Consider the following 25,395-nt stretch of genomic DNA (forward strand, 5'->3'; position numbering starts at 1 on the left):
GGCCCACAAGTTTGTCAATGTGAATACCATGATGCTGCCCCGAAGAGACTCTATAGTCTCTTGGCCAAATCTATGTAAGTTGGGATGTACTATAGCTATGCCTAGGCTTGCATGCGAGTATGTGTGCGAGACTGCTATCTATATGCATGTTTGACTACAACCATGCATGTAATGGATATTGAGACTGTAATGAATGGCCCTTGTGCCCTTTATCTTGAGTGCACTACTGGATTCTTAATGACATAAGGTGATGCCACATACACTCATACACACTTGCACAGATTCGAATAGAAGGAGAGGTTAGGGAGAAACTAAAACAGAGAGAGAGCTATCAGAATTTTACTCATGATATCCATTCATTCATCTATTCATCAAAGTGTGTCTTCACATAATGCTAGTGCTCAATTTATAGAGCAAAGTTTCCAACTCACTTGCGAAAGTGATAATGAGCTCCTAGCTTGAAAGATAATAATAAGCTACAACCTAGTTTTCTTCATGAAGGAAAGCCAAAGCAAAACACAGTAAAGCCATAAGCTATGAGCCTAGGTTTCTTTTAGAAGAAGAAAACTTACAACCAAAATAACATAAAAGCTACTTCCTTCTAAAGTAGTGTTGCCCATATTTTCTATCATAAGGCTTTCTCAAATTCTTAATAATTGGTTTGTTTCATTATCACAGTACATATAAAATATCTTGAATGCACGCATTCATGTATGAGTATGCAGTTATTTTAATAGTCCTAAGCCTAATAAAGGCTGCAGTTGCCATTGGTGGTTTGGCTTTTTCTCTTGTTCGTGTTCCAACTGAGGTAGTTAGCCTTTTCTCTTACACTGTCATATTTTTTCGAACTTTCTTGAGCTTGGAATTGAATCATTTGATTCCAATGCTTATAGGTTGTTAAGCAAAGAATGCAAACTGGACAGTTTAGTTCATCTGCTGCTGCTGTCCGTCTCATTGTCGCCAAGGAGGGTTTCAACGGTCTATATGCGCTATGTAATGCCTGGTTGCAACTTGCATGTTGCGGGAATGGCCATTTAATATGTGTATTACAACTGGCTAAGCAGATTATAGCAGCTGTAACATCTTCTCCTAGTATATATTCTTTTGTTCATATCCCCAATATGGAAAGGGGAAAAAAACAACTTTAGGATGGTTTATGTCAGAGTGTGTATGAATATGTTGATGTATGCTGGGCTATGATGACAACTGCACTGCCATTTTTTGCTGAGCTATTTAATAATTAGGTATAGGAGGACCATGTGCAAACCTTGCTCTTGTTTTGTTTTCCTTGGCTTACGTTTTATTTTCCTGATATTGCAGGGATATAAATCCTTCCTATTGCGAGATTTGCCATTTGATGCCATACAATTTTGCATATATAAGCAGCTTCGGATAGGCTATAAGTTAACGGTAATAACAGATGAGGCCTCGAGGTTTAAGGATATTTTGATTGGGTTTAAATTAACTATAAATGAAACTTCAGGTTCATGTAACGGGATATTCCACAAAACTAACATAATTATGTTCATCGCAACGCTGCCATTCAATTTATAATACTTATGGGATTTTTTGGCATCATTTTGTAGGATATTATGGCAAATTAAGATTGTAGAAAGTGGTAATTGTCAAAATTTGGTTTTGCACTCTGTGCAGGCCGAAAGAGATCTGAATGATCCAGAGAATGTTATGCTTGGTGCTTTTGCTGGTACTTCATGTCCATTACTTTTTTTTTTTTTGGGGCTGAAACTTGAAAGTACATTGCCTTCTCTTAATTTAGCGGGTATTTGATTTCATGTTGGAAACCTGGGTCAACCGGGTAAATCAGTCACTTGGTCAGTCTTGTCTATCAATCAATCCGGGATCAACCCAACCCAGTTTAACTTGGTTAACCTAGTGTAATTTGGCAAACCCAGTAGGTTGGGTGTGTCACGTCTCAAAAATTAAATATGACCAACATGAGATATATATACAAACATACATCCTTTAAGCTTTAGTCAAGAAAACTTTAATATAATACTTTAATTCATTTAAAGTAAAGTGAGAAGTCATTGTAACGTTTTTATATAAACAAAAGATTCCTAAACTTTTTGTAAAAATTTTAACAGCATCACCCCTATAAGACCTCTCAAAAACTCTACAATAAAATTTTAGAGAAAATACTACAACAACTAGGAACTCTGCTCCTTCTAGCCAACAAAGTATATAATAACAATAGAACTCTAACTATGACCTATGTGGACCACCTAGCCATATTTTCAAAATGAAAAATATAAATTTTATAATTACATTAAAAGGAAATAATTTTAGTCAAATCTCCATCTGGCTCAGATATAAGACCCTCAAAAGTCAGCAAGAGGTTCAACATCATTTAATAAATCTATGACCAAAAATAGCTTTCCAGTGAATAACGTCCCAATTTAAAATTAAAAAAAAATAAAAGGAGGAAATATTTATAAACCAGTTATGAGTTCCACAATAATAACCATTATTATAATGAAAACACATTGCATAGCGTAAACAGTCTTATGTAAACCAAATAGACACATAGTCAATTAAAGGCAATAAAGAAATTTTCAAGCTATAACCTTTGTTTTACAATTGAATTATATAATTTCACCTTATGAAACCATGTATGATCAAATAACAATTTACTTAATAGAAAAAGAAATTAAAAAAAAAGACAATAACTTCCTAAAATTTCACATTTCAATGAGACTTTACCAGAACGATTGACAAGCGTAAACACAAAGTTCACAAGGATAAATAGCCAACAAGCATAGGCACACAATCTACGAGGGTAAGTAACCAAGCGCAGCCAGAAGCCACAAAACAAGCGCGGCTAGAAGCCATGGAACAAGTGCAAGCACAAGGCCTATGAAAACAAGAATGAGTATAATGTTCATGAATTACCATCCTTACCTTCCACGTGCGTTGGCCATCGCATAGGGTTAGCACCTCCTAAGCACCCTACTAGCTAGGTGTACTATGGTGTGTTAAGGGTTAATGGTACTGCCCTTAGAAACCAGTATTCTAATTCAATCTCACATTTCAAATCAAACATGCATGAGTCTCAAATCAACATATTATCTTTTTTCAAAATTACTTATCAAACTTAATCTATATATAAATTTCGTGTGTGAATCATAATAGTTAATCATCCCGTACACATAAATCAAACAAAGCAATTATTTTCATATATTCATTTGAAAATATAACTCCAAATCTTTCTATTTAATCGATTATATTGAAAACATTTTTAAGTACAATAGTCAATAATCAAATTTAAAATCATAACCCATTAAATAAGACTAAATTAAAATACTCAATCATTTATCCTTAAGAAATGAAAAGAATTATATAAATAAAGGAGGTGGCTTGTGAATACATTCAATTAATAGTTTTAAGAAAATAAATTTGTTAATAAGTTATTAGGATGCTATCCACTTACTTGAGAAGATCCCAAGATAATAATTTGCTCCATCTAAACACCTATCAATTGCCTTTCGGCTATTTTATTATCTAGATATGAAGAACAAACAACTTTACTTAATAATAACTCTACTTCATATATCTCCAATAGAAATGCATGAACCCAACATATGGTCAAGAATTTACTAAAGTTTTCTCAATCCTTATTTGTCCCTAACCCATCAGCCATAATTAAAAATTATCTTCTTATTTCTTTATCTAACCTGAAATGATATCCTTGCTCACTCATGCCTTCTCTTGTTAACCAATATATGATTTACAACCAAGGCTCCTCAATAATTCTTCACATGCACAAAGCATGTACAATTTCTTTTCTTACACTTACAAATTTTTGGACATCAACTCAAACTCACTAAAATATTTCAGGATACTATTCAACAAATCAATGAACACATTCCCAATTCAAATCCTTGACAAATTTAAAAGAAAATAATTTAACATTAATTTTTTAAGAAAGAAACATTGAATTTAATCAATCGTGTGTGTGTTCAAGCAATATTTGTATCTTCCTAAGTATCAACATAAAGATTGGACCACCTAAATCCTAAATTTCAGTCCTTACTCCACTTAATAGACTTGATTACTTCAATCCAACTCTTCTATGCATTTTAACAAACACCTTGTGGGCATTAATATACAAACTATATCATCAAGTTTCTTACTCTCCAAATTTCTTGCTCAATAATTCCTAAACATTTATATAAATTTCTATGCTTCCCAAACCTGTGTCTTTATCAAAAATCCATTCAAAGTAAACTAAAATGCTTCCTTTTCCTTTGCCGACTACATATAAATTATAATAGGAAAACCTACCAAAATAAACTATTGACTTGCCAATCTTAGTTTCCACTAAAATCGTACTCCTCTCCTACTACGTACATCAGCTAAAAAAGTAGAAGAACTACATTTCATATCCATTCACCCTAAAGGATACGCACATGGCAAGAGTAGAGAAGGAAGAAAAAGATTTTGAACCTACATACACACTGCATCAGATCAGCAAGGACGTGAATGAATAAGATAGAATAGGAAGACCTACTAATTAAGAAGAAGATTCCAGTGACGCAAACCAAGCAGAGGGAGATGAAGAATCGGGCGACGCGAACAAAAGAGGAGGAAGAAAAATCCAGCACGCCCTATGAAGACCTGCAGCGGCGACAAACTGAACTCCTCCACACATATGCGTCGGCGAAGGACTGAAACACGGAGAAGGTGGAGAAAGAAGTCTCTCGAAGTGCTCTGTCCCACTCGCTTTGCTGCGATCGGGAAAATGGAAGGGAATGGGAAAACCTGATGTTGTTTTATTTTTGATAGAGGGGCATTATAGTAATTTTATTTGATTAAATCAAAATACAATGTCTGCCCCAACAACAGAAGGATTCGAACCCACAACCTAAAGGTAAGGGACAAGAAAAAAATTCCACCGCATCATTGGCAGACCTTGACACATCAACTCAAAAATTGCAAGGCTACAACCAATTTTGCTATTATTAATTTAAATATTATTTTCAATTTTCAAGGTTATTACAGGTTGCAAATCATATATATATATATATATATTGCCCCTCCTAAGTCCAAAGCCTAAAATGACGTTTTGATTTTTTTTTTTAAAAAAAGGAAATAATACATTCATGATTTTAATTTGGGGTTGAAAGTTATGTTAAAATGATTGTGTAATTGCCTTGAAATTTGCTCTATCATATGGCTGTGAAATTTTCAAAATGTACAGATTGATATGCTGCTGTTTTGATTTATTAATGTGGCAAAATGGCATTCCATTCTATGAATTTGTACAATAGTGCTAGAAATCATAAACAAATATAAATATTTCTATATATTTTAGCTGGTGGGACTGCTAACTTTTAAACCATTACTTTGTCCATTTCAATTATTGATTCAGTTTTCACTATCTTGGTTGAAAATGATAATGGTTAATTGGATAACTTGCAGGTGCTGTAATTGGAGAAGTTACTACTCCTCTGGATGTTGTAAAAACCAAATTGATGGTTCAAGTTCAAACAATCTACCTTATTTATCACTCCCCATGAAACATGTTTGATCAGTGGTTATGGTTTGCTTTGTGATTTAACATTTGTTGTACCACTCGTCAGGGATCACAAAGCCATTATAAAATTACAAAAGTAAATTTGTAAAATATCAATATTGAGTTTTATTTGCATGCATAATATTGTCTTAAATTGTCTTATAATTTAAGATGAAGGGAATACTGTTTTACCCTCATTATTTTTTTTTCATTTTTCATTTTCTTTTTCACTCTTTTTTTTTTAACCTTATAGAGGGCATGGAGTCTAGAATTTTGTGGCTAGGCATTTAAAGTTCAATTTTCTTTGGTGTTCTTGAGAAAACAAAATAAATTCTTGCTCAAAGGCACCAGCAAGATGAGGCCAAGAATCTAATATGTTATGTAGCGCCTAAATGATCTGATGCTCTAAATTCATAAGTTTTGTAGCATTCATGCTTTTCTTTCATTTAGGAAATTCATTAATTTCCTTGACCTTAATTCTGATGATTTCATTTTTAAAGAGAGTGCAGAAATAGAAGTTTGAATGTAATAATAACATGTTTTTCCATATAATTAATTATTAGGTAAATGTGCATTTTTTCCATTGATATTTTCTCTCAAGAACAACTAGAACTATTAAGTATTTCATGTAGCATTTTTGCCTTTTAAATAATCAATTTGGAGCACCTGTTACCTTGATGTTAAATCATGACAAACATCCATTAAATCAAATCTTGTGGGCCCTATTTTATGCGATATATGGCTGTTAGTAGTTGAGGCAGAAGGTGTTGGCAAATCCAACTTTAATTTTTTTAATAAATTCTCCCACCAACTTAACTTACAGACACCAAATAAATTCATCAACTCACCAAGAGAGAGGAAGATGACATTAATGAGATGGACGTCATAGAAAGATCATTACTATGGCTTTGCGAGCAAACTTGACAGCATATTCTTCTTCATCCTTGTCAAGAAATAGTCGAAGGACGATGGCATTGCTAAGGCAAAGAGGAGGTGACATCGAATACGAAGGTGAGAAAATGTTGTGTCATTGCAGCATGATGTCTACAAAGTGGATATCATGGATTGAGGGTAATTTGTGCCAAAGGTTCAATGGGTGTCACTACTATTACTAGGTATGCGTAAATGCATCTGGGTTGTTTGATTCTAATATGAAATATTAGGTATTTACTGGACCTTGTTGTGAGTTTATCTTGTGATAGAGAGGGGGTTATGGCTTCTTCTCATGGCACAATGATAATCTTGGGCAAAGGTCGAAGGTAGTCATCAATGAGCTACTGGGTCATCTTAACAAATTAGAAGAGAAGGCAATATTGAGAGGAAGAACAAAGATGAGTGGTTTAATAGCTTAGCTCGATGGCATCCACAACAATTGAAGAAGTTGAAGGCAAAAAAGGGGAGGAATTAGATGGAATTGATAAATGAGAGAAGGAAGTTGAAATTTGCAATCCTAGCATTAATGTGCGCATGGATACTCTCTGCATTTTGTAAAATGACATGGGTGGTGTGTAAAAAGTGTGTGACAATAGTTAATGTATTTGAAATTTCGAACCCTTATTTACGTATGGTAAGCACTAAATGAAATTTTGAACCCCTATTTATCATTTTGTTTTAATTGAACCTATACAATACAATATACACATTAAACAAATAAGGTTCTAGCATAAATAATTCATCATCTTCAATTTGGATAAAGGTATTAAATAACTTAATCTGTACACTACAATATGTGTGTGTGTGTGTGTGTAATAAACATGTTCATGCATTAAATACTGATTCAAAAATAAATTGTTTGAGCCTATTACAACAAATGAAAAAGTACAAGTCACATAATAAGCTTTTCAACATAATAATGATCATTTCAAAAGTTGCTATAACTAACCATAATGGGCCTCATATCAAATAGAAAACACAAGTGACCAAAACCAAGTAAAGTGGTCATAACTAAGTTTAATAATAAGTCACTGATATACAACCATAGAACCAAGTGACAAACTTAAATGCAAGAGATCCAAGTGACCTAATCTAAATTCCTCCCTTCCTTATCTTCAATTTCTACAACCCAATCCTCTTTTGCTTGAGTGACTTAAGATGTAACCTTATGACACTATCATGTGTCCCACTCACTTGACTCCAGGTGCTTTGAAAGGAAGGTTTGAAGATTATTTCACTTTGAATCTATCCCTATTGAAATGTGTTCTCCTCAAGGCACTTATAGAGATTGTTTGAGTTTTCTACTTCTTGAGCTCTTTTTCATTTGGAATGGAAAATTTAGTTTTAACGTTTGCACAGCACTCCATATATTTTTGCTACAATCCCCTCCTCAATCACAATCTCAAAACTAAGACCAAGCTACACAAATAAACCGTGAAATCATAGTAATCAATAATACCAAATGACAAGCATAGAAGTTAAAAAACCACTAAACAAAAGAAAACTACAGTGACCTCCCATTCTATTTTACTAAAATTATAGGGACCTTTTTTTTATTTTAAAAGATACAATTTAGTCTAATTTTTAACACCATTAAGAATATTTTGTTAAATATTTTGAAATATTTATTTTTTCCTCTTAATTGTCTTGCAAAATTTACAATTACTAATTTTCCCTTACAATTGAATTGTGCTTTCTCTCTCTCCAAATTTAATAACTTTAAATAATTAATTATGACAATATTTAAATAAATAATTTAAAAATATTTTTTGAAATTGGTACAATTTACCAAAAAAAACATGAATTATATTAACTAATTTATCTCTTATTATATTAAATCCTATTTCATTAAGTTTTTTTACATGTGTGTTTGAAATATTATTTTGGTATTTTAGATGATTTTTAGGCAACATTTATGTTTGAAGAAGAGTATTTTGATCCAATAAATGTGACCTAATAGTCAACTAATGGTTTTGGTAGATGGAAATGAAATCTTTAAAGTAAAAGGGAGATTTGTGTCTTGTGATTATTGATTCTATGGGAGATTTGTGTAGGTTTTTTAAATAGAAAGGAATATCTATAATATAGTAAAATAGAAGGGAGGTCAATGTATTTTACTTAAAAAAAAAGAGCTAACATTATATATTGTTCATCTAATCCTTAAAGCCACTTTGAAACCAAAACTACCCCAATCCTTATCCTATTTGCTGTCCTATTTCTAAGCCTATGAGTTGGTTAAGTATGAAAAAACTTTGGTGGTGGAGTCTCGACTTGTCTAGATGGAGGTGGAGCAGTCATAAGGGGTATGTTTGCATGTAGGGGTGTGTTTGCATGTGGAATCACTTGGCTTTTTTTAGTTTGAACTTCATTACTTTAGGTACACCTAACTCACTAGGCACATAATAATGTGGATGAGTCATAGAGTTGTGTTAGCTTTATTTCAACCTTTTGTTTTAGTTTTCCTTATTAATGGAGGTACCTACAATTACAAACAAAGTAGTTAATGCTACATTATGTTAAACCATTTATAATATTAATACAATCAAAGCTTGTTGCAAGTGCTCTTACTGTGCCTAAATTCATGACATGAGCTACATTTTTGTGCTACTCCTTTCTTGCTAGTTTGTCTAGAATAGGTTGTGGGAAGTTAGACAAAGCACAACCTTTTGTGATATGTTGGTTTCAACCCATTGGATTGCAATCCCTTTTTTTTTTCTTCTTCATAAGCTTCTTCAATTCTTAGCCTTTTTTCTTGGGTCTTGTAGGCATTTTTTTTATTGCAGGTGGTGTTATAGTCTTGTACCTCTTAGTATTCCAGAATTGCTTTCCTTTAATAGGTTATAGCTTAGTCCTACAGCTTGCATTTTTTGTAGGCTTATAGTAGTAAGCCAAAATTTGGGTGGCTGGTCTATCTTAGCATGGCACATGGCACATATTGCATATTGGCATGAGATTTTAGTTAAATCCCATGCTTGACATGTGCATAATTTATTGTTAAGGTAAACTATATTCCTATCTTAACGTTCATTCACCTCATAACCCTTATTCCGTTAAAGAAGACAATAAATCCCATAACTAAAATCATATTTGATTTGAATAACTTAATGGCCTTGGAATTGAAATTTCCAATCCACCTTATAATTACCTTGTCACTTTTGGCCCATTTGGTCATCATCTTCAATCTCTTATATCCTATTCACATCCTAATGACAGGTAAGTATCTAAATTTATCTATCCATGCATTCAAACTTTCACTAGCATTATTATCTACTACCTAACTTTTACATCTATTAATAAAGTAATCCTTTACCCACGTTTGAGGAGAGTATGATACTAAAGCTTCTGTTGCCTCTTTAGCTTCCTTAAACTTCCAACAGTTTTAAGATTATCCTATATTTGAATTCTTCTTCCTTCCATCTTTTACTCTAATTAGCATATCATACTTGACACATAATCAATGCTCTGCTTAGGATAAAACTTCATTAACAATTGTATTAAGTCCCTAGAAAAATTAAGTTCAGTCACCTATCAACTAAAATCACAGTCATATATATCACACAAAAATTAAATCAGTTTAGTATAATTGAATCGATTTACCTTTTGCATGTCAAACATCAAAGTTATAGTTGATAAATCTCTAAGTTCAAGTGACTTTTATAGCCACTATAAGAGCCACCTTTAGTTTCTAGGATTTTCCTAGCAAGTCAAGCAAAAGCTACAAGGAACAGAGAGTCATTTGCATCTAGGTTACAAGTAGTAAGCAAAATTCTTTTGGCATTCCTTTTTAACAAAGTCCTATCCAAGCCTATAAACGGCCTGCTTCTTTCTATCCAACCTAACACATATAATACATACTTATGATTGGATCAATTACTTTAAATCAACAATAGAAATACATATTTATAACACAAGAGTCATATCTTGGATGCATTGAAGCAAAGATAAGTGTAAGTGAACACCCTATTACCTTTTTCAAGTTCTTCCCTACTTAGTTCCATACTTACATTAAACCTAGGGTTTGAAGTTCTTAGTTCATTGTAGTAAGCCTTAAGTTTCTTTTGCTCATCTATGTAGCTTCCCTCCATGTCTATCATGATCATCTTCTTTACCCTTTTACACTTAAACATGCTAACACTCAACTTCAAGTCTTGTTTCAAGTCCTTTTTCATATTAGAAACCTTATATTACGGCCTCTTTTGCACCTTGTCCTTGAAATGGCCAATAATCCACTTTGCAGATGCCTTAAGATTCTTAAAAACCTTAAGACATTTGTGCTATAAGCAAAAGGTCTTGACTTCTAGATTTAGATTGTGCCCATCATTTGCTTTATAGAAGAGAAAGGGACAACCTACTTAACATTTTGCTCAAATCCTATATGGCTTACTTGTTATCATATGCAACTTCACACCAATACTAATGGCATACTTAGTAATGGCTTTTTTGGTGTCATCTTTATCTCTAAACAGCATTTCCAACATAAAAAAAGCCTACTTGAGTCTTTGGGACCTTTAACCTTATGGATAGGCCAATCATTCTCTTCTAGCCTAACATTTTCCCCTTCAAAGTGCTCACTATCTGTGCTACTTTCTTCATCATGTCCTAATGTCTCATTATAATTAAAGTCTTCACTACTTGCTTCTTCACTCTCACTTCCCTCTTCACCATCATTCTCACCATTATCATGTCCAATCCCAATCTCATTATCAACTTCATAACTCAAATTAACCTAACTGCTTTCGTCATGGTGATTCATCTACTTAGTGTTTAACTCATTAATTAACTTATGTTGACTATGCTCTCTATGGAAGTTTTCAATCTCATTATAAGCATCTCTAACAAATGAGTCAAAGATATAGTCCTCTACATCTATTGAGTCATCCTTCTCGGTCTCAACAATTACTTGTTTATCTTTTCCTAAATTTCGATTCACATCCCCTTCTTCTTCCTCAACTCCAAACCTAATGGCCACATATTTTTTCTCAACTCTAGACCCAATAACCTTGTAAACTTTATCAACTATAGACCTGCTACCCTCCCTTGTTTTTCCCTCATCATCACTAGGTGTACCAAATAATCGACGGTGATGATAAAGACAAGTATCCCTAGCATTTTCCATAATGGCATGTACCTAAAAAATAAACAACCCATCATCCTCTTCATTAGATTTGCCATCATTGTCGTCTTCGTTATTATGATCTTCAACATGGTCAAATGAACCTTTAACGCTAAATTCTTCCATGTCATTGTGTGATCCAGCCTGATTGTCATTACCTTCTCCCATTTCTATTAAAAAAATGAATGAAAGGCTAGTGTGCGATATCAATGCCTCTGATTTTTTTTTTTAGCCTACCTAAGCTCATAAATCACATTTGCCTTACGTTCTCATCTTCTCCAGTAACTCACAAGCTTTTTTTGTTCACTTGTAGAGTTTGATCACTTCAAAGAGGCCAGAAGACGTTTCACCTACTTATGATTTAAGGTTAACCAATTTCACTTTGACTCTTGCAAAATCCCATCTCAATTACATTTGTGCCCTTCTTATTTCAAATGGTCAACATGTGAAGATTTAACATCAAAGCAACAAGTGCTCTAGTTTAATTATTTAAGAGGTGAAAATGCTAAATGAAATACTTTAGGATACTGGATGCTCTTTGAAGAAAATATCAAGAGCAAAAATGCACATTAGCCATGAATTATTTATTCTTTTTATTAAATCAATTCCCCGCCACCCTGAGGCGGCAGTATGCGCATGCTTATCTAAATATATCATGTATTGGCTATCATTACTTATTAGCAAATACGTGAAACTTATCCAATATCTAAATAGATATGGAAATCCAAAACATTGACTAACAAATAACAATATTTTAATTTTGATTATTATTATTTCAACAAGATGGGCATCATAATAATGCTATTCATAAATGATTAGTAGTCTTTCTTTCTTTCTTCTAGATCATGCATGTCTAGAGACTTTAAAGTTAAATTTGGTCACGACCAACTCAAATTGAGTTAATTTAAATTTCACGAATGTTAATTTGTTCCAATGATAGTTTTGTTTTTGTTTGTTTGCAAGATTTATCGAGTTCTACAAGCGCGCGCGTGCGCGAAAATGCAAAGTATGTTATTTTGTTATTAAATTTAAATTAAATAAATGGGAATCAAATTCAAGCGATAGTTACAGCTAATTGTATTCGAACAAAGAAAACTTGATAATATCTTATATTGGCATTTAAAAACGCGTGTTTTTTTTTTCCGTGAGTAGAACTTTCAAGGGTCAAAATTGAATTGAAGTCTTGCTTAAGAAGTTCATAAAACCAAGATGTTTGAATATTCATTTCAAATATAATAATGGTCAAGAAATCCAATATCACATCTTCCTTGCAAATCATGCGCGCGTCTTTTACTTTTATTTGAACTGTCCAAGTTAAATGAGATGCGAATTGTCAAGATTTTTTTTCTTAATTATATTTTATAATTCTTTTCATCTTGAATGGAGTACAATCCAAAATGACATCAGCCTTTTTCAATTACTAAATATAAGTATAAATAGCAAAATAGCCTTTAAACCATAAGTTTAAGAGTGTTTGAGATTCTAAACTTATTTTTAGTGTAGTATTCTTTTTTAGCATTTTAAAATGCTGCAATATAGTCCTTGTCATCAATAAATTTACTTTGAATAATAATTAACCAAAAATTACCTCAGAAGTTACAGAAAATATAGGCATCAAAATTTTCTTGGCTTTTTCCCCCCTATAATTTCTTAGGTAATTGTCTCTAATTTTTAAATAATTTTTGTAATTTTTAGATTTTTTCTATAATTTTTTATCAAAATTAAGCTTTGTTAACAATAGTGGTGACAATACACTATTTTTAAAAGTTAAAAGGAAATACTACAAACAAAATTGGTGTCCTTGTGTCAAAATATTTAATTTTTAACCTACCAAGTCTTACAAAATACTCATCATTGAGTTATTATATATTTTCCCTCCAATGCCAAATATAGGAACTAGTTAGGTTTTGTTTTGATCTTAAATATAACACCCCAGTCTCTATTTTCGCTCTTTGTTATTTTTTTTCTAAACTACCGGATATAGTAAGATTATTCTTGTTTGATGTAGAAATTATGTCCGTTAATACTCTAATGTAAATTATTGAAAGAAGAGGCATTGGAATTTGGAAATCAGCACACACATTTTTTACAAATAATAACTAAGTTACTTAATTTTTTAACTATGTAAATTAGTTAACTATTCCCTACATTTAGGAACAGGGGAGTACTACCTTTATGAAATATCTTATCCCAAGTTATACATGTGTCAAATTAAGGGTGTTAAAAAACTTGATTTGTTTTGGTTCTGGGCAAAATTTGAACCCAACCAAATTAATTGGTTTATTAAAAACAAAACAGAAAGAGATTTGATTATTATTTTTTTTGAAGAGTTTGGTTTGGTTTAGATAGTTGACTAGAATCAGTTTGCATTTGTTTGAAGTACAAGTTTCAATAACAAAATTTTTTGTTCACGTCTAATTTTTTTTATTCCCCGTCCTTTTATGGTGGTACGTTAAAAGGCTAGCTAATATATGGAAGCTTTTTTGGGCCGAAATATAGAAGTTTAGATAAAGCTTTGTTTGAATAATCTATCATTCATGAACAATTTACTAAATTGTTTCCAATCGCATACTAACAATTGTGTATGAAATAAAAGATTAAATTTCCTCAAATAATGAGACTATCATTTATGAATAGTGATAAACATTTTTCTTGTAACGACTTAGAAAATTATTATTAAAATTAAAATTTTTCGTCTGATATTTTTGAATAAGCTATTAAAAATATTTTCAGTAGACTTAACTATATCAGATATTTTTTATTTCTTTATTCTTTTTAACTTTTTTGTTCAACAATTTTGGTTTGTTTCGTAATTCTTTATTTTTACTACTATTATTGTATTAACATGGGTTTGAATCATTGCAATCTAAAGAGAAAAAATTTATTTTGCTTCAATTTTTCAAAATTACCATAATTTCTTGTAAAAAAAAACACACCCTTAATAATATATCTGATTTTTTCTTGGGGGAAAGGCACTAAGGGCCCTAAAAAGCAAAAATTTTATAGATAAGGCCTAATAAAATATGAAATTATTCTGAGAGCCTAAAGGCCTTTTTTGCAATAATGTTTTTTGGTGAAATGACCAATTTGTCCCTTCCATAATCAGCTGTTGAATGACAATTTCTTCTTTTTCCTCTCTTCTTCCTCCCTCTTCCTTTTCTTTCGTCCTCTTTCAACACTGATGCAATAACCAAATTCATCTTTCTCCCCATCATGCTTCTCTATTCCCTCTCTTCTTCTTCCTCCTTCTTCATTTTTTCTCTCATTTGAAGCATTTTCCTTCAATAGGTATGAGTGGGCAATCCACTTTTATCTAGATGGGTATGGAGAAGACGATAAGGCATTCATCTAATTACATTCCTCTCACGCCAACCAACTTCTTGAAACGATCCGCCATAGTGTGGAAAGAATAGATCAAGCTGCTGCATCTGCCATTATTAGTTTTATTTCATCAAAAAAGGATATAGAGAGAGTTTGAGCCATATCAATTTTATCTAGTCATAATGTATGTGTTTACATTCATTTAATAAAAACAAGTTGTTATTTATGAATTTTTTGTTGTTTTTAATATATATTTTTCTACAGCTGATATATATATTCTAGTGTAGATGTTATTTATAAAATTTATGTTAATATATATGGAGTTTACGTTGCGTAAACTTTGCAATTAACTTGTATGAATATTTATGTGTATCATGTCGACAAAACGTGTTGTAAATATATGAACATTGTATTGTTAGCAAATGGATACTTTCATGTTATATACAGACTTTTTGTTCTTTATAAACTTGAAAAACTTTTTAAAATGTTCAATTTAATCACAAAATCATGTGAAATAGATGGAGATTGTGTTGTTAATAAATGGACCTTGTCATGTTATATATAGACTTTTTATTGTTCATAAACTTAAGAAACTTTTTGTTAAGTCTAGCCAACTGATAAATTGGATACACATGGACTTTCAGTTTAGAATATATGAAGATTGTATTGTGTATAATAGATATTATTATACCTTATTTACCTAACTTGTATATTTTATTAAACCTAGCCTTCTAATAAATTAAACACGTATGGACTTTCAGTTGAGAATACATGAACATTGTATTGCGCATAGTGGATATTGTATTATAAATTATCTGCATAACTCATACATTTTGTTAAGCTTAGTCCACCGATAAACTAGACACGCATGGACTTTCATTTGAGAATATGTGAAGATTGTATCGTGCATAGTGGATATTGTGTTGTATATTATTTGCCTAACTTGTACATTTTGTTAAGCCTGGCCTATTGATAAACTAGACTCGCATGGACTTTCACTTAAAAATATATGAATATTATATTGTGTATAGTGGATATTGTGTTGTACATTATTTGTGTAACTCGTATATTTTATTAAGCCTAGTTTACTGATAAACTAGACACGTATGGACTTCCATTTTGAGTATTTCACTAGCTTGGCCTGAACAAAAATCACAAGTTAAGCAGACTATGCATGACACAACATCTACTATGCACAATACAATGTCCATGAATGCTCAACAGAAAGTCCATACATGTTCAATTTTAATAAGGAGAATTACATCATATAAGAATTTCATGTTGGTACTAGTTTAGGTAGTAAAACAAGTACCCATATAAAATTTAACATGATATTTCAAGTCTAATATATACAAAAAGTTAGTCACTATATCTAAAACATCTAACAGTTACTTCTCTATATACAAACAAAAATATTTATCATTCTCAATTACCTAAAAAATATTAATTGGGAATGCTTTCATATACATTATTATAGTTGCCTATATACACCAAAGAAGTACAATGTGACTACTTCTCATGCTAGGTTAGAATTTTTACATGTCTTATGATTGTGTCCAGCCTCTTCACATCTTGAACAATGATAATTCTTCTTGTCTTGGAATTGAGATTTTATCCTCCTAGTGCGTAGCCTCCCGAGAGGACGGCTGGTTAAAGGCGATTGCAAGAACATTTATGATAAGTTATTTATCAATGTTACTGTATCAGGCTTTAGAATGTCAAAAGTCTCAACTGGGATCATATTACCACCATAGATTTTTTCTTGTCAAGTTAAATGATATCATTTCTCAACATATTAATATATATATTGCCATGTGAAATCTTTATGGTAGCATATGCATGAGGACATGGTAGTCTAGGCATCTCCCATGCCAGGCAAGAGCATTCACGCAATTCAAGATTTACTTACACATCTCCATTTAATGTTTTCACCCTGAAAGTGTTTAGCGCATAAAAATTTGCTTGCAATGTATCACCTCTCAATACATTTTCCTTTTGCTTGGTCTCTATATTTGGTCCAACTCCATTTGTCTATTTTTTCAATGCCACTTTGCTGTTGTGTAGCTTCTTTGCTAATTTCTCCCTATGCTCGTACATAAAAACAACAATATTATATTTTCTTTCTTTGACAACCCAAGAATTAAATGACATACACATGAGCAATTCTTCTATTATATTTAAATAATTGTTCCACTGTAACATCATCAAGAAGATTTATAAATGTGCTTGAATCAATCTCAACTGTGAACCTTACATCACTTTCATTATCATCATGGCAAACTTCTAATGATATAAATGATCTTAGCTTTGTATATTTCATTCCTTTTGTTTTGGTTCTTGCAATTACATTTTCACCCTCATACTTCATACTACTATTAACACTCCTCACAAATTCACCACCATAATGGAAGAAACAAAACAATTTTTCTCTAAGCTAGTGAAATACTTGAAATGAAAGTCTATGCACGTCTAGTTTATCAATAGAACAGGCTTAACAAAATGTATAAGTTAAACAGACAATGTACAACACAATATCTACTATACACAACACAATATTCACATATTGTCAAATGAAAGTCTATGTATGTCTAGTTTATCGGTAGACTAGGCTTAACAAAATGTATGAGTTACACAGATAATGTACAATACAATATCTACTATGCACAATACAATATTCATATATTCTCAAGTGAAAGTCTATGCTTGTCTAGTTTATCAGTAAGCTAAGCTTAACAAAATGTACAAGAAGGAGGGGGAGGGGTGCTGGATAAGGGAGGGCGAGGGGGAGCTAAAAGGGAGGGGGTCAAAGCAAGGCAAAAGAAAAGTGAAGGGAAAAGAGACAATGTAAGTTTGTGTGGGAGCAAAACGGGAGGGTAATTTAAAAAATTTTTTACATCAGGAAAAGGGCGACCCATTGTAGAAAATACATATTCTACATTGGGTAGACCTTCACCCAGTGTAGAAAATATGTATTCTACATTGGGTGGAACTCATCCAATGTAGAAAATGTACTTTCTACATCGGGTGATGCCACTCGATATAGAAAGTTTATTTTCTATATCAGGTGAAGGGCCATTCGATGTAAAAATTGTATAATACTTCACCATAATTGTAAAAATGTTACCGCCTTAACTTTTTACCCCGTTTGCTTTCTAATTGATGTAAAAAATACCTTGTAAATTTCGTATTCTGTACTAGTGTTTATTTCTCATTCTATATATAAATATCTTTAGCGGCAACAAATTTTGCCACTAAAAGTATTTATAACATATTTTTTAGTTTTTTAATTATTTTTTATGAATTATAAAATAATTTATAAAATAATTAAAAAATTTAAAAAAATAATTGCATAAATTATTTCTTATTTTTAATTTTTTTATGAAAATATTTTTGGTGATGACAGTTTGTCGCCACTAAAAGTAATTACAAAAATTATTTTTAATTTTTAATTTTTTTATGAAAATACTTATGGTAGCGAAGGTTTATCATTGCTAAAAGTAATTACAAAAATTATTTTTAATTTTTTAATTATTTTTTATAAAAATAGTTACTGTCACCACTAAAAGTAATTATAAAAATTATTTTTTAATTATTTTTTATGAAAATACTTTTGGCAGTGACCATTTGTTGCTACTAAAAGTAATTACAAAAATTATTTTTAATTTTTTAATTTTTTTATAAAAATACTTTTGGCGGCAAAGACTTATCGCTGCTAAAAGCAATTTTTATTGGCAACAATTAAATATCGCCGCTAAAATTAACTTCTGGTGGCTATTTTTAGTGGCGACACAATGTCACTACCAAAAATGTACTTTTAACGGCAACTTCTAATTGATGCCCTCAAAAGTAGACCTTTGACGGTGACTTTTTTTTGCCACCGCTAAAAATCACTGCCAAAAATTATTTTTTTTTTAGATTCTAATTTTTGAATTTATGAAGGTATATTAAAGTGTTTTAAATTTTGAAAACTTGGGATCTCATTTTCTAAAACTTACAAACTTAATCTTTTTGAGTTAATCCCTTGATCACTTTGATTATGAAGTTAATTGGAGATTGATAAGGGAGACTTTACACACTCTTAGAAGCGCCATGCATATCTAAATATAATGTCTTGACTATTATTACTTATTAGCACAGTTCATTCACAAAATTGTGTGGAACAATAAGGACATAAAGTTATATAGTATCTCAACAAATGTGAAAATCCAAATAATCAACTAACAATATGATGATTATTATTATTATTATTATTGTCGTCGTCGTCGTCGTCAAAGAGATGTGCATCAACTATCATATATATACACACACACACACATATTAGTGTCACTCATAGATGATTATAGTAAGTTTTTTGGTCAACATGTATTAAGTTTCAACTAATTTGAAACCAATAAATTTAAGTTTCATCTTCCAATAATAGTTTTCTTTGTTAGCAGGATTTGAATTTGAGACATTAATTGTTTAAGAATGATGCACGTGTGACAATGCAATATATGAACATATTTTCAAAGCTCTTTGTATTATATATTTGATGTTTTCGTACATACCGCTATGAAAGAGCAAAGTCAAAATTTAATTTTGTTTAAACCCAATAATACTATATGCAGGAGTCAAATTCAAACAATAGTTACGGCTAATTGTATATGAAACAAGCAAGCAAACCAATCACCCACAGATTTTGATATTTGAAACATATATTTTTCTTGGAAAAATGATAGAAAGTAACAATACCGGTACACTTGAAACATGTAAATGACAATTAAGTCTCACGAAATGTGATAATTATTTTCTGATCTCTAAAAATTTGTCTAAAATATTTTGTGTGAAATGATATATATTTGATCTTATTTTAAGATTAAAATAAAGATACTTGCAAATTGCTATTGAATTTGTGCAATTTTAGAAAGAAAGGTTTGAATATTAGAACAAAACTTGTGAATGACAATTAATATTTGTAACACTTGAAAAATATCATGATTTTAAATTCAAACTTGTAAATTATTGTTGAATTTTTGTAAATTTAAGAAGAAAAGTTATGAATCTTAAAACAAAATTTATAAATGAAAATTGATATTTGCAATATTTGTGGAATATCATGATTTTAAATATGAACTTGTGAATTGTTTTTGAACTCTTGTGAATTTAGGAAGAAAAGTTTTGAATTTTAAAACAAAACTTGTAAATGTCAATTGATATTTGCAGCATTTGAAGATTATCAAAACTTCAAATGCAAACTTGCGAATTACTGTTGAATTCTTGCAATTTTAGAAAGAAAAGCTGTAAATCTTAAAACAAAACTTATGAATTTAAGGGTGCAAAAAATTTGTTTTGATGCTTGAGATTTTGATTTCAATCAAGGATAATTTGATCTTTTATATTAATTCCTTAATGAAGAAAAATCTCTAGAGATTTTAAAAAAATTATAGCATTTTAAAGGATCAAATATTATTTTCATAATTTAAAGGGATTTTATTGTTATTTTTCCCTATTTTCAAACACATGACGCTTGCGCGGTACTTGCGTCATATAGTTGCGTATTTGAACACGCCATTAATCAATATTTTTCGGCTCTCATAAGCATTTTCTTCGAAATAAACCTCGCGTCCACATCCTATGATTTTGACTATTATTTTTACGTGCAAGTCTATTATTATAATCGGTGCAAAATAACAAGTACTGTTGTAGTACTATGTAAAAATAATAATAAACAAATATATATTGAATAGCTTTTCATGCACACAGAAATTTCGTACCTAGCTATGGCCAAAACAATATAAATATGCATGGCGCACGACGCACATATATTATCAAACATTGCAATAAGAACATTCCTTGAAGCATTCTAATGGCATCAAAGCCAAGAAATAGTGATCCAATAATGGATCATCGCTACATTTCATGGAGGATTATGGTGACAGCCATGATTATGTTGTCATGTTGTTCCTCAAATGTGCTGGTTCGTGGAGAGACAACATGGAAGCCAACGTGGACAAAAGAGGCAGCAGAAGAAGCAGAGGTTGTGGCAGCCATAGAATGTTCGGGACATGGAAGAGCTTACTTGGATGGTTTGGTTCTCAGTGGCCATGACTTGCCTGTTTGTGAATGTAATCCTTGCTATTATGGCCTTTCTTGTTCCCAGTTTCAATCCAATTGCTCAGCAAATGCTGGAAGGTAATTCACATTGCTCATCTCTATTTTAATTTCAAATATTTTCAGGCTTAATCTTTATTATTAGATAGAAACTGTAATCTGACCTACTTGTTAGGTTGTGACGATATTTTTTTTTTAAATGAGTTATACAAATCTATTTGCATGACTACAAATTCAAGAATAGTCTCATTTACAGAGACAAAGTATTTAAAATTCAAATATACCTTTTAGCTTGCAACTGAGATTCTAATTATTTGCAATTGTCTAAATATAATATTTACAACTTATTTTTTTAAAAATATTTCAAAAACTTAACTGTCATTAATTCATAACTTAGTTTTTTTTTTAAAGAAATGGATTGCAAATATTGATTTGAACATCTGCAGTCTCAGTTGCAAATAAGGTATTGAAGCATGTAAATTTAAATTTGCATTAAGATTTCTGTTGGAAATTATTTAAATTGATATTTCAACTTAGTTTTCGGAAAATATTTGGGAAAATGTCATTGAAAGACCCCTAAAATAATTTAATTAATATTTGACAAGGATTTTTAACAAGTAAACATTAGCAAATTAACAAGTGAAGTTAATTAGTGTTTTAATAAGTTTCTTATCCATTTATAATCTTTGTCAGGTATTAAAAATGAATCAGTTGCAATGTTTAAATGCCTTGTAAACAATACATATAGTTGATTTTATATTTTATATTGATGATATTAATATTGATTGATCATGCATTAATAGTTGCGCTTAACACAAGATATATATTTCATGATATCATCATGTTTTTGTAATATTTATGCAATAATTCATACTTGTATGAATAAGAATCGCCAACATGCATGATTATATTAATTAACAAACTTTGTGTGGTGTAGTGGGGATCCATATTTCTTAGAGCCATTCTGGATGAGACGTGGAAAGGAGAGTTCGATATTAGTATCAGGTTGGCACAGAATGGGATACACGTACAGTGATGGATCTTACATCTCACAAATGTTGGTGAAGTACATTCAAAAATTGCATAAACTGGTTGGGAATGCAGAGACTGAAGGAAGATTTATTATATTTGGGGCTGGTTCTACTCAACTCCTTAATGCTGCTGTTTACGCCTTCTCTCCCAATTCTTCTTTGCATTATTCTCCTGCTAAAGTCGTTGCCACAGCCCCATATTACCCTGTAAGCTCCACAACCCTTCATTTTTTATTTTTTATTTTTCTGTGTGGAGCGTCTGTTTTTTGGGGTCCGCCCCACATTGAATTGGGGATACTTAACAGGAACTTAGACTAATCCGGATCAATCAAGTAGGGTTAAGACCATTGAGCATAAGCACTACCATCAATACGTATTTTAGGGCTCAAACCCGAAATTTTTGGTTAAGTTGATATAACTCCCTTACGAGTTGAGCCAAGTGTTCAAGGATATTTTTCTGGTTTATTTCTTTTTTGTTTTAGCAATATAAACAGATGGTTTCTACGATGATGAATGATGAAATTAAAATTGACAGTTGTACAGACAACAAACAGAGCTTTTCAATTCATTGGACTATAGATACGAAGGTGACACATCGTTGTGGAAGAAGAAGAATTTGTCTTCAGCAGAAAACAAGAACAAGACATTCATTGAGTTTGTGACTTCACCAAACAACCCAGATGGAAGATTGATGAAAGCTGTTCTTACTGGATCAAGTGTGAAGACTGTGAATGATCATGCTTATTATTGGCCTCACTTCACTCCTATTCCTTCTCCTTCTGATCAAGACCTCATGATCTTCACAATTTCAAAGCTCACTGGCCATGCAGGCTCTAGATTTGGGTAACAACTAACAATTTTCTTATTTTAATTAATCCCATTTCCATATCTGTTATATTCCTAAAATCATTAATCAACAACCATTTCATTTTAAAAGGAAAGATTGATTTAATTAATTCCTGTTTTTAAAAAATAAGTTTTAAAAACAGATATTAATTAAATTATTTTAGGACATAACCGTTATTAAATTGAATTTTGGAGACCTAGTTGTCATTATTTCACCGTTCTTTTATTATAAATTTTTATCAAGGAAAAAATGACATGTCACATTTATAAAGTTACTTTAATTTGTTTACATTCCATTTCACAAACCAAATGAACCCTAATTAAGAATCACAACTTTCACTGCAGAGATAATTATTAATTATTGATGTGCGTTGTGATGATATCATAGGTGGGCATTGGTGAAGGACGAAGCTGTATATCAAAAGATGTTGACATATTTGGACTTGAACACCATGGGAATTTCTCGAGAATCTCAGTTGAGAGCTTTGAAGCTTCTTGATGTTCTTCTTGAAAGTGATGGCAAAGAGATATTCAAGTTTGGATATTCAACAATGAAAAACCGATGGATAAGGCTCACACAGACCTTATCCTCATCAAAACGATTTTCTCTTCAGAAATTAACTCCTCATTATTGCTCCTTTTTCAAAAGGGTTAGAGACCCTACACCAGGTAATAATTAATCAATTTAATTGCATGATTTATTATAATATAATATGAGATGAACGGTAATATTTATGATTATAGTTTTCCCTTCATCACCTTATTCATATTTTTAGGAATTAAAACTTGCCCCTGTAATACAGAGGGATTAAAATATATTTTAATCGATATATATTAATTTTAATTGTTTAATTTATAAATTTTCATTTGAAAATCACAGTTACTGAGAAGTAGTTGTACCTTCATGGAATTTTTCAATTTTGACAATGTCAATTTGCTCAAGGTTTGAGTAGTCAAGTCAACACGGTTAAGGTTTGAGTAGTCAAATTCAGCTCTTCAACATTTTTCAATTTAGGTCTTTGTTTTGGATATTTGAAAACTATTATTTTTAAAATGTTAATTTAAAATCTAGTATTTAAGATGTCACATGAGAGTCAACCTTAATGGATTTTTAATGGGTTGAATTGTAATTACGTCCCATAGTTTCTACGTTAGAAATTAAATAATTCTGAAAAACATTTACGGTGAAAAACTCAAAAAGGATTCTTAATTACACCTAGGAGTTCTACGTAATTAATTAATCTCAGTGTTGAGTAATTAAGAAGTGTTCGTCTAGCTCCCGGTTCGATTGGCTTAGTCTTATTCAATCAACACTTAGGGAGTTAGGGTAGACTAGAATGAAATAAAATATAAATAAGAAATGAGTGTGATAAGGTTAGTAAAATGGGCTGGGCCGAGCAGTATAGGCTGAGATATTTTGTTGCCCAACCTGGCCCATAACACTTAGTGATTGAATTTTGGCAAAACAAATTCATGATCATTGAACTTTGATTTAGTTCACTTAAAATAGAAATTATTAGAGAGAAAGACATTAAAATTTCAAAACATAAAATTAATAACAGTTAAGTTTTTAATAAAATTTTTTAAAATTAATTAAAAATATTATTAATTTAGACAATTGTAAATATGAATTCTAATTAAAAATTGAGAATTATATTTTATAAATTAAACGTCTTTTTTACCATTAAAACTCCAGAAATTGCAATTATTTAAATGATATTCGTAATTTATTTTTTAAAATTTTATCTATACCTTTTGTCTTTTTGAACTTAATGTCTCTCTCTCAAGTTATTAATAGTCTTAACATATGGTTACCATATATATATATATATATATAATTGAATTTGATGTACGTGACAGCATATGCATGGTTGAAGTGTGAGAGAAAGGAAGATAAAGATTGCTATGAAGTGCTGAAAGCAGCAAAAATAGAAGGACGTGCCGGAAGTACGTACAGTGCCGATCCTCTTTATGTTCGTCTGAGTCTCATTAGAAGCCAAGACGACTTTGACATTCTCATCAGCCATCTCCAGAAGCTCATTGCTAAATCTTAGTCTCTCTCTCTCTCTATATATATATTTATATTTATATCTATATATGTATATAATTGATGAATAATAAAAATCCACATACAATAATGGTTGTTGATGATCGATGTATAAAGTTTATAATTATTGATAAAATCAGTTGTGTGTATGAACAATTAATGGTCGGATTCGGGTCACTCTATGGTGGGCTAATTTAAGTGGTCCTGATGAGGATCCTTATATTTATGTATCATCATAACATTTTATAGTAAAATTATTTTCTAGCTTGTTGCCAAAATGAATTACCCTTATTATTATGCTTTAGTCAGCTGATGAACATTAATATTATTATTGATCAATTTATTTGTTGTTGTTGAACGAATGCAGCAATCGAATAGAGCTATAATATCCACGCTGTTAAAGATAGCCAACTCTAACTTGCATACCTGCCTTAACTCCCAAAGTTAAGTGTACAAAAAGAAACACTCAACCAAAAAAAAT

At 31.1% G+C, this 25,395-nt stretch overlaps 2 protein-coding genes across 2 annotated transcripts; both read left to right on the forward strand.

Moving 5' to 3' along the window:
* Nucleotides 1-709: 709 nt before the first annotated feature.
* LOC129315604 (probable S-adenosylmethionine carrier 2, chloroplastic) lies at nucleotides 710-5,537 on the forward strand. Its single transcript, XM_054959460.1, has 5 exons — nucleotides 710-808; nucleotides 894-998; nucleotides 1,321-1,410; nucleotides 1,654-1,705; nucleotides 5,440-5,537. Exons 1-5 carry the CDS (start codon nucleotides 710-712, stop codon nucleotides 5,535-5,537), a joined length of 444 nt encoding a protein of 147 aa, XP_054815435.1.
* A 15,211-nt stretch (nucleotides 5,538-20,748) lies between these two features.
* On the forward strand, nucleotides 20,749-25,170 carry LOC129303757 (tryptophan aminotransferase-related protein 4-like). Its single transcript, XM_054943275.1, has 5 exons — nucleotides 20,749-21,071; nucleotides 21,928-22,228; nucleotides 22,557-22,864; nucleotides 23,256-23,536; nucleotides 24,728-25,170. The coding sequence occupies exons 1-5, from the start codon at nucleotides 20,779-20,781 to the stop codon at nucleotides 24,919-24,921; spliced, it is 1,377 nt and encodes a 458-aa protein (XP_054799250.1). The 5' UTR covers nucleotides 20,749-20,778; the 3' UTR covers nucleotides 24,922-25,170.
* The last annotated feature ends 225 nt before the right edge of the window (nucleotides 25,171-25,395 follow it).

This window comes from Prosopis cineraria, unplaced genomic scaffold, assembly GCF_029017545.1.
Source record: "Prosopis cineraria cultivar Desert tree isolate PC_DT_omini unplaced genomic scaffold, ASM2901754v1 PC1, whole genome shotgun sequence".
Taxonomy (NCBI): domain Eukaryota; kingdom Viridiplantae; phylum Streptophyta; class Magnoliopsida; order Fabales; family Fabaceae; genus Prosopis; species Prosopis cineraria.